At 41.8% G+C, this 9,820-nt stretch overlaps 1 protein-coding gene across 4 annotated transcripts; it reads left to right on the plus strand.

Annotated features, from left to right (window-relative positions):
• Nucleotides 1-434: 434 nt before the first annotated feature.
• On the plus strand, nucleotides 435-7,673 carry LOC124008450 (oocyte zinc finger protein XlCOF6-like). 4 transcript variants are annotated; one of them, XM_046319736.1, is made up of 3 exons: nucleotides 435-529; nucleotides 696-781; nucleotides 4,978-7,673. In XM_046319736.1, the coding sequence occupies exons 2-3, from the start codon at nucleotides 701-703 to the stop codon at nucleotides 7,438-7,440; spliced, it is 2,544 nt and encodes an 847-aa protein (XP_046175692.1). In that variant the 5' UTR covers nucleotides 435-529; nucleotides 696-700; the 3' UTR covers nucleotides 7,441-7,673. The 4 variants fall into 4 exon arrangements, 3 of the variants coding, with proteins under 3 accessions (XP_046175692.1, XP_046175691.1, XP_046175693.1); XM_046319735.1 differs by having other exon boundaries at nucleotides 473-529; nucleotides 648-781; XR_006834098.1 differs by lacking the exon at nucleotides 4,978-7,673 and adding an exon at nucleotides 3,767-3,819 and having other exon boundaries at nucleotides 479-781.
• The last annotated feature ends 2,147 nt before the right edge of the window (nucleotides 7,674-9,820 follow it).

Genomic DNA, 9,820 nt, shown 5'->3' on the forward strand with positions numbered 1-9,820 from the left:
ACACAATTCGTAGCTCAGGCTGTACAGTGCGATATGAATGCCCAATACACAATAGACTGACTGGGATGGTGATATTTCCCACAGTCAGAGTCCTGTAATAAGAGCGAGGATGCTAATATGTGTCAAATCTACATAGTTGTGTTCTGTGGGTGTCACTGAGTAGGCTGTTACCCCATTTCATAGGTGCACATTACATACCTTAGGCTGTACAGTGCATATATGTATGCCCCCAAAGTAATTCTGAATTCAAATACATTGAATACAGCAATTTCACCTCATTCAAATTAATCCATTAAATGTGTTTTGGGAATTTATATAACATCTCAACCTTGCTTAGCATAATGTTGTCCAATTGTGGCATGTTTTCAAAATGTTGATCAGTTTGCATCGGTTTCAATGAGGGACTGATATTTTGAAAACGAACCGCGGATGACACTATTGTTGCTCACGCTAATGTTGCTCACGACACACACGTGGAGAGAGGAATAGCTAACCAGACAGCGGATAGACGTGCAGCAGCAAGCATCTTGTGAGATACGCTTTTTATTTTTATTTTCCTTTGAATATAAATCTAACCAAAAGCTTAAATTACTACCATCAAAAACTATTTTGTATAGATTAACATAGCAGACTTCGGTGGTTTGCAGCCTCTGGTTTTACCCGAACCCCTTCTGTTGTCATTCAAAACACGTCAGAGAAAATGGCGGAACTTGAAAAAGATGCAGGACTACCCCAACCAATGCAGGAGACCCGAGATGAAGAGGAGCCGGGCAATTCCATGGTAACAGAATGACGCCGAGACGACTATTTTTCACTTTAAAAGTATGACAAACAATAACCATTGATTGCAAAGTTAAACAAACCATACAGCTCTATGCACAAGGCCTACTTTTAATAATACCCAGAAAATTGTACAAAAACACATTTACTCGAACAGTGCAGATGTAAAGGTTAGTAACTGAATGATGGTAAAATCTCCCTGCGTTTTTTTGTGACATCATTTTCCAAAAACGTAAATATCTTCTCCAAAGTAAGATTCAAAGATGTCTGCAGAAAGACTGCGTGTTTTTGAACTACCGTAAGTGAAGTGGATTAACACCCCGGAACATAATGATATCATGGCTACTGAATAGACACAAAGGTAGACTAATGTAATATCCTCCTTTGCATGTTTGGGTATTATTTTCCAGACTGGCTGTTCTCCTAATGAGCTCGCAAACAAAAGGACGTTTGGATGGTCTGGACCAGGTCAATCAATTGTATTTTATAAAGTGCTTTAAAAAAATCTGTACCAATCAAAGGCATCTATGTTTCATAAGTCTGGACATCAAAGTATAGCACAGAAGAGTATAATACACTACATTTTAAAATGTACTCTACTCTAGTGTACACTACTGTAATTAATTATTGTAGAGTACCATACTGTACTGTCCTATACTCTACTTTTACATTTACATTTACATTTAAGTCATTTAGCAGACGCTCTTATCCAGAGCGACTTACAAATTGGTGCATTCACCTTATGACATCCAGTGGGACAGTCACTTAACAATAGTGCATCTAAAACTTAGGGGGGGGGTGGGGTGAGAGGGATTACTTATCCTATCCTAGGTATTCCTTAAAGAGGTGGGGTTTCAGGTGTCTCCGGAAGGTGGTGATTGACTCCGCTGTCCTGGCGTCGTGAGGGAGTTTGTTCCACCATTGGGGGGGCCAGGGCAGCGAACAGTTTTGACTGGGCTGAGCGGGAGCTGTACTTCCTCAGTGGTAGGGAGGCGAGCAGGCCAGAGGTGGATGAACGGAGTGCCCTTGTTTGGGTGTAGGGCCTGATCAGAGCCTGGAGGTACTGAGGTGCCGTTCCCCTCACAGCTCCGTAGGCAAGCACCATGGTCTTGTAGCGGATGCGAGCTTCAACTGGAAGCCAGTGGAGAGAACGGAGGAGCGGGGTGACGTGAGAGAACTTGGGAAGGTTGAACACCAGACGGGCTGCGGCGTTCTGGATGAGTTGAAGGGGTTTAATGGCACAGGCAGGGAGCCCAGCCAACAGCGAGTTGCAGTAATCCAGACGGGAGATGACAAGTGCCTGGATTAGGACCTGCGCCGCTTCCTGTGTGAGGCAGGGTCGTACTCTGCGGATGTTGTAGAGCATGAACCTACAGGAACGGGCCACCGCCTTGATGTTGGTTGAGAACGACAGGGTGTTGTCCAGGATCACGCCAAGGTTCTTGGCGCTCTGGGAGGAGGACACAATGGAGTTGTCAACCGTGATGGCGAGATCATGGAACGGGCAGTCCTTCCCCGGGAGGAAGAGCAGCTCCGTCTTGCCGAGGTTCTTTTCTTTACTGTACTGTGCTGTCCAAACTTGTGAAACAGAAGTCTATGATTGGTTCAGATTTGGACTGACCAAATGTAACTACTTTTCAAATGTCCATGGACATCCGGTGTTGGTTGGGGCTCAGTGGGTCAGAGGGCTGGTTACAGTCATTTGAAAGAAAGGCGGCTCATGGGTAGGTGTCATTAAGAGCCGGGAGCAGTGACATTAACTGGAGAGAGAAGAGAGAGGGAGGGGTTGTCCAGATTCTCTCACACTTGCTTTGACCACCAGGTGACAGAGAGAGAAAGTAAACAGTTATGAGCTGAACATAAGAGTATGCCAGCGGAAGTGAGGACAGTTTGTGACTACTGTGAATTCCCATTTTAACTCATTCAGTTGCAGTCATGCTGTTACTGATTTTTTTGGGTCATTCTTTTACTAATTTGGCAACATAATGATGCACTTTAAAACTTAATAAATTGTAAAAAAATATATATATTTGAAAGATGTGGGTGTTTGGTAACAGAATGCCAAGACACTAAGCAAGATTTCTTAAACTTACAGAAGTTAAATAGTTTCTGCAAGTCTAAATGTTAATATTAGTACTTCAATGTTATTGTTTGGATGTACAGTACCAGTCAAAGGTTTGAACACATCTACTCATTCAAGTTTTTATTTTATTTTTTACAATTTTCTACACTGTAGAATAATAGCAAAGACATCAAACCTATGAAATAACTCATATGGAATCATGTAGTAACCAAAAAAAGTGTTAAATCAAAATATATTGTATATTTTAGATTCTTCAAAGTAGCCAGCCTTTGCCTTGATGACAGCTTAGCACAACCTTGGCATTCTCTCAACCAGCTTAATGCGGTAGTCACCTGGAATGCAAAAACCATCAAGCGCTATGATGAAACTGGCTCTCATGAGGACCGCCACAGGAAAGGAAGACTCAGAGTTACCTCTGCTGCAGAGGATAAGTTCATTAGAGTTACCAGCCTCAGAAATTGCAGCCCAAATAAATGCTTCAGAGTTCAAGTAACAGACATCTCAACTGTTCAGCGGAGACTGCGTGAAATCAGGCTTTCATGGTCGAATTGCTGCAAAGAAACCACTACTAAAGGACACCAATAAGAAGATACTTGCTTGGGCCAAGAAACATGAGCAATGGACATTAGACCGGTGGAAATCTGTCCTCTGTCTAAATTTGAGATTTTTGTTTCCAACTGCCGTGTCTTCGTGAGACGCAGAGTAGGTGAACGGATGATATCCGCATGTGTGGTTCCCACTATGAAGCATGGTGGAGGTGGTGTGATGGTACTTTGCTAACGACACTGTCCGTGATTTTGAATTCAAGGCACACTTAACCAGCATGGCTACAACAGCATTCTGCAGTGATACGCCATCCCATCTGGTTTGCACTTAGTGGGACTATCATTTGTTTTTCAACAGGACAAAAGACCCCAGGCTGTGTAAGGGCTATTTGACGAAGGAGAGTGATGGAGGGCTGCATCAGATGACCCAACCTCAACCCAATTGAGATGGTTTGGGAAGAATTGGACCGCAGAGTGAAGTAAAAGCAGCCAACAAACGCTCAGCATATGTGGGAACTCCTTCAAGACTGTTGAAAAAGCATTCCAGGTGAAGCTGGTTGAGAGAATACTAAGAGTGTGCAAAGCTGTCAAGGCAAATGGTGGCTACTTTGAAGAATCTAGAATATATTTGGATTTGTTTAACATTATTTTGTTTCAACACGATTCCATATGTGTTATTTCAAGGTTTTGATGTCTTCACTATTATTCTACAATGTAGAAAATAGTAAAAATCAATAAAAACCCTTGAATGAGTAGGTGTGTCCAGACTTTTGACTGGTGCTGTATTTCTAATACCTTTTAAGACTTGTTCGGCTAGATGTTTTCTTTGTGTGCAGTATGTCATCACGCACTGATTTGTATCTGCAACAAGTCCATTTGGTGGAAACATACCATTGATGAGGAAATGCGCATAGTTTCTTTATGCGGATTCTAGAATATTCACATTACAATCTGTCGCCAATTGTCATGGAAACCTAGCTAATGTCACATTTCCTAGAAATAGCATTAATTGTCCAATTTAATTGGTGTCGGTGCATATTTACCTCCCCGACTTTTTTGGATCAGAAATCAAAGCCTCGGCTTATTCCAAATGTTAGGATGGAAAAAATGGTTGAATAAAAAATAAAATAAAAAAACTGTTTGGAAAAAAAAACAGCTTTCATTGGCACCAAATTTGATGTGCTCCCATGAACATCACATGCTAGTGATCATGTTTTTTTTTACATAGAAATGTCCACTACTAATACTACTGTCAATGAACCTTCTCTAGCCTAGATCATTAGCCTATGCTATCAATATGCTATGTCATGGGGATCTCTAGACCTAATGACAAATCCTCATTATCATGTTGATACTGCTAGGTATTTCAAATGATTAGACCGAGCTACTACTGTAAAGATGTGAAGACCCTAAGTTTCTTGTTTAGCTATTTATTGTATATGCTATCTGTTCTAATTTGGACTTTAACCATAATGAAAAATAGGCTATATTATAACAAAATTAATGTTGTTTTAGAGAACAGAGACGATAGACCTACTAGTAATTATGCCATTTTAAATGTATTTCCAGGCAGAGGAGATGGACACCTCAGAAGACCTGCAAGATGACAACCTGATCGAGCGGGAACACTTCCACAGTTCTAATAATGAACAGCAAGATGGACATTTGGTAGTTAGGAGGAATGTAATATTAGAACGAACTAAATTCAACCAAAGACAACAAGAAGCAGGAGAGACAGCTGATGATTTTATCACTGCACTCAATTGTTTGTCAGAACATTGTGGTTATGGAGCTCTGCTCAGTGAGATGATAAGAGACAGACTAGTCGCAGGCTTACATGACAGAAGATTGTCCAAGCAATTACAATTTGATGCAGAACTAACACTGGATAAAGCTGTCACACGCATTCGTCAAACTGAACTTGTGAAAAAGCCACAGGACCTGCCAGAGTATACCTTCAAAGCTACCAGTAGTGCAGCAAATGTAGAGAGTGTGCTTTCACATAGCAAACAGCAATGCCCAGCCAATGTCCAATGCCAATCAGAGAAAAATCAAAACTCAGAAAGACCACAACAACCTCAAACAACGCAGGAGAATGCAGAAGATCCCCTAGATACTAATGACACTGATAGCTTCAGTCCTGGAGGAGAAAAGCCTCACTACTGCACCTACTGTGGTAGGAGCTTTCAAAAAGTAAGGGATCTTATAAGACACCAGCGAACACATACTGGAGAGAAGCCTCACAACTGCTCTGATTGCAACAGAAGTTTTGCTCGATTAGATAATCTCAAGTCACACCAAAAAATACACGTGAAAGACAAACATCATTTTCACTCCACTAAATGTGTGGAAAGCTTTGTCCTATTGGAGAAGCTTGAAAAACACCTGTTGGAGAATACCTTCAAAGCTACCAGCAATGCAACACATGTAGACAGTGTGCCTGAACTTGGTAAAAATCAGCACCCAGAAAGACTACTGCCCCAAACAACTCTGGAGAACAGAGAGAAGCCTCATCATGATACTTCCGATGACTCTATTGTGAGTTCTAATGGAGGTGAGAGGCGTCATCCCTGCTCCGACTGTGGGAAGAACTTTACACGAGTTTATCATCTTAAAAGACACCAACGAACACATACGGGAGAGAAGCCTCATCACTGCTCTGATTGTGGCAAAAGTTATTCTCAGTCGTATGATCTGAAAATACACCACCAGCGAAAGCATATGAAAGGGAAATACTTCCACTGCAATCATTGTGAAGAACGTTTCTCCAAACCAGAGGATCTGAACACACACATGCATGTACATGCTGGAGAAAAGCCATACCTTTGTCCAGACTGTGGGAAGAGATTCCAGTTGTTAAATGCATTTGAAATGCACCAACAAAAACATACTCTGGGGCTTCTTGAGTGCTCTTATTGTGGTAAAAGTTTTTCTAAGGTGGATAAACTTAAACTACACCAGCGAACGCATACGGGAGAGAAACATTTTCGCTGCCCTGACTGTGGGAAAAGTTTTACCCGCTCGGATCTTCTGAAAAGTCACCAGAGGATACATAAGAAAGAGGGTGATTGTCTGTACTGTGATAAAAGCTTTTCTGAACCTGGAGAACTAAAAATACACATGGATGTACATAGTCAAGAAAGGCCTCACCTTTGCCCCGACTGTGGGAAGAGATTCAAACTGTTATGGTCGTTGAAAAAGCACCAGCGAAAACACACAGAGAAGATCTCACCAAGGGAAAAGCGTCACCACTGTTCCGACTGCAATAAGAGTTTTACTCGCGGATATCATCTTAAAAGACATCTGGAAACACACACAGGAGAAAAGCCTTTCCACTGCTCTAATTGTGACAAAAGCTTTGCAGGAAAGGAGAGGCTTAAACAACATCAACTAACACACAAGGAAAAGAAACGTCACCGCTGTTCAAGGTGTGATAAAAGATTTCCTGACATGGCAAAACTACGATCACACCTTCCAGTACATTCCGTAGAACTGGCACTCCACTGTTCTGACTGTGGAAAGTATTTCTTAAACAAGGCAAAGTTTGAAAGACACCAAAAAATACACACTGGAAGTGGAAAAATACCATTCCTCTGCACTGACTGCGGGGAGGGTTTTACAAATTTGCGTCAGTTGGAAGACCACCAGCGAACACACACTGGGGAGAAACCGTACTGCTGCATTGATTGCGGAAAGAGTTTTGCACATGAAAAAACATTTAAGTGTCACAAGCAAGCACACAAGTTCAAACTTTCTGGAGAAAGAGCAGCCTATCCTTGCTCGGAATGTGGAAATACTTTTTCTCGTTCATGTGATGTGATGAGTCATGTGAGAAGGGTGCATAATAAAGAGAGACCTTTCCAGTGCTCCTGCTGTGGAAAAAGATTTTTCCAAAAGAACTCACTCACAATACACATGAGAATGCACACTGGAGAGAAACCGTACCACTGCTCAGAATGTGGACAAAGCTTCTCCCAAATGAACGACAGAAAACGCCACCAGAAGAGGCAACACTCTGGAGAGGAGACTTGATCTCTCTACTAGTGTGGAAGGCACAGTCAGAAACACTCAATAAGAAAGGACTACAACAGAAACACACACATACAATATTGTATCAGTCTTTATTCCAGGTTTGTTTTTGTCATATCCTTGAAATGATCTTGTATCAACAGTAAAGTTTATTTCACAAATGACTGTGCTGTTTTTTTGTTTGGTTATCTCGTCACTCTCCTAGTTTCTACCCTGCATAAATGGTATTTGTTAATCCTCCCCTGCACCTAAAGAATCCCATAAGGCCATCCATAATAGTTAAGGCTATTTCAAAGAACAAAAAGTGTAGTTAATATATGGACTTGTCTAATATAACTGGACAATTAATATTAGGGATGTGATATAGAAATCAGTATAGAAATCATTTTCATGCCAAGATTATGGAATAATTTTGGAAATCCACACAAAAAAAACTGTCTATCAGCATTCAGACTCATACACCTGACTCAAGTTATTAGATATCCAAGTTATTGAGATTGCAACATCATGGCATGTAATCCTCATTTCTTACTTCTGAAAGTGCGATCATAAGATGTGCGTTAGCTACTGACACAGTTGTGCTTTTTAAAGTGTCTTGAATCAGAAAATTATTTTCCACATCTCTTGCAGGAGTATGGCCTGACTCCTGTGTGCACTTGAATGTGGGTTTTGACATGATTGGCTTGTCTGAATCGTGTCCCACAGACATCACAGCTGAAAGGCTTCTCTCCCGTGTGGACTCGCTCATGTCTTTTGAGATTACCGATAAATCCAAAAGTCTTCCCACAATCACTGCACTTATGTGGTTTCTCACCTGTATGAATCAGCTCATGTATCTTTAAGAGATTGTTTTGTAATAACTCTCTTTCCATAACAACCACAAGCATTGGGCTTCTCTCAGGTGTGTAATTTCTGGTGATAGTCAAAAGTAACTTTATGGAGAAAAGTCTTTCCGCATGTGGAACAAGTGTATATGTTTTCGCCTGTGTGAATTCTTCCATGTGTTTTCAGAGAACCGATGGAGCTGAAGCCCTTCAAACATATCTCACAGCTGAGGGGTTTTGGTTGATCAGTTTGTTTTTGTTGGTTGGCCTTGTTCTTTCTGGTTCTTGAGTGCCCCTCTCCATCAGCCACGTGTGATAGCTTGTGAATTCTCAGTTGATAATTGTAAAGGTAAGTCTTCCACAAACATCACACATAAATGGTTTTAATGCCCCATGAACTAGCATATGAGCTTTTAAGTTGGTGGACTGAATGTATGTCTTTCCACACGCCTCACATGTGTGCGGCCTCTTCTTCGTGTGGATTCGATGGTGTCTCGTAAGGTTCTCCTTATATGCGTTTTCAGGTTTTGAGATATACTGAAATTCTTTCCACACGTAGTACAGCTGTATGGTTTCTCACCTGTGTGAACTCGCTGGTGTACGTCAAGCATGTACTTTGAGGCGAAACCTCATCCACAAGTGAGGCAGGTGAACGGTTTCACCTCTGCATGAACAAACTCATGTGATTTCAGATTTGTCTTACTACGGAACTTCTTTCCGCAAACTTTGCAACTGAAAGGTTTCTCTTTTGAGTGAGTTTGCAAGTGTTGAGTCAGCATACAGTTCAGGCGGAAGGTTTTTGCACAAATGTCACACTTAAAAGGGCCCTTTCGGTTTATTGTAAACTGCTATATGGCGTTTCAACAGACAGTTTGCGTGGAAGGTCTTCTCACATATGTCACACTGGAAGGGTTTCCTCAGCTTGGAAATGCTCTGCTGTATTCCGTGGCTGTATTCTGTGGACATGCTCTGCTGTATTCCGTGGCTGTATTCTGTGGAAATACTCTGCTGTATTCCGTGGCTGTATTTTGTGGACATGCTCTGCTGTATTCCATGGCTGTATTCTGTGGACATGCTCTGCTGTATTCCGTGGCTGTATTCTGTGGAAATGCTCTGCTGTATTCCGTGGCTGTTTTCTGTGGACATGCTCTGCTGTATTCCGTGGCTGTATTCTGTGGAAATGCTCTGCTGTATTCCGTGGCTGTATTCTGTGGAAATGCTCTGCTGTATTCTGTGGCTGTTTTCTGTGGACATGCTCTGCTGTATTCTGTGGAAATGCTCTGCTGTATTCCGTGGCTGTATTCTGTGGAAATGCTCTGCTGTATTCCGTGGAAATGCTCTGCTGTATTCCATGGCTGTATTCTGTGGACATGCTCTGCTGTATTCCATGGCTGTATTCTGTGGAAATGCTCTGCTGTATTCCGTGGCTGTATTCTGTGGACATGCTCTGCTGTATTCCATGGCTGTATTCTGTGGAAATACTCTGCTGTATTCTGTGGACATGCTCTGCTGTATTCCGTGGCTGTATTCTGTGGAAATGCTCTGCTGTATTCCGTGGC

This window comes from Oncorhynchus gorbuscha, linkage group LG21, assembly GCF_021184085.1.
Source record: "Oncorhynchus gorbuscha isolate QuinsamMale2020 ecotype Even-year linkage group LG21, OgorEven_v1.0, whole genome shotgun sequence".
NCBI classification, from domain to species: domain Eukaryota; kingdom Metazoa; phylum Chordata; class Actinopteri; order Salmoniformes; family Salmonidae; genus Oncorhynchus; species Oncorhynchus gorbuscha.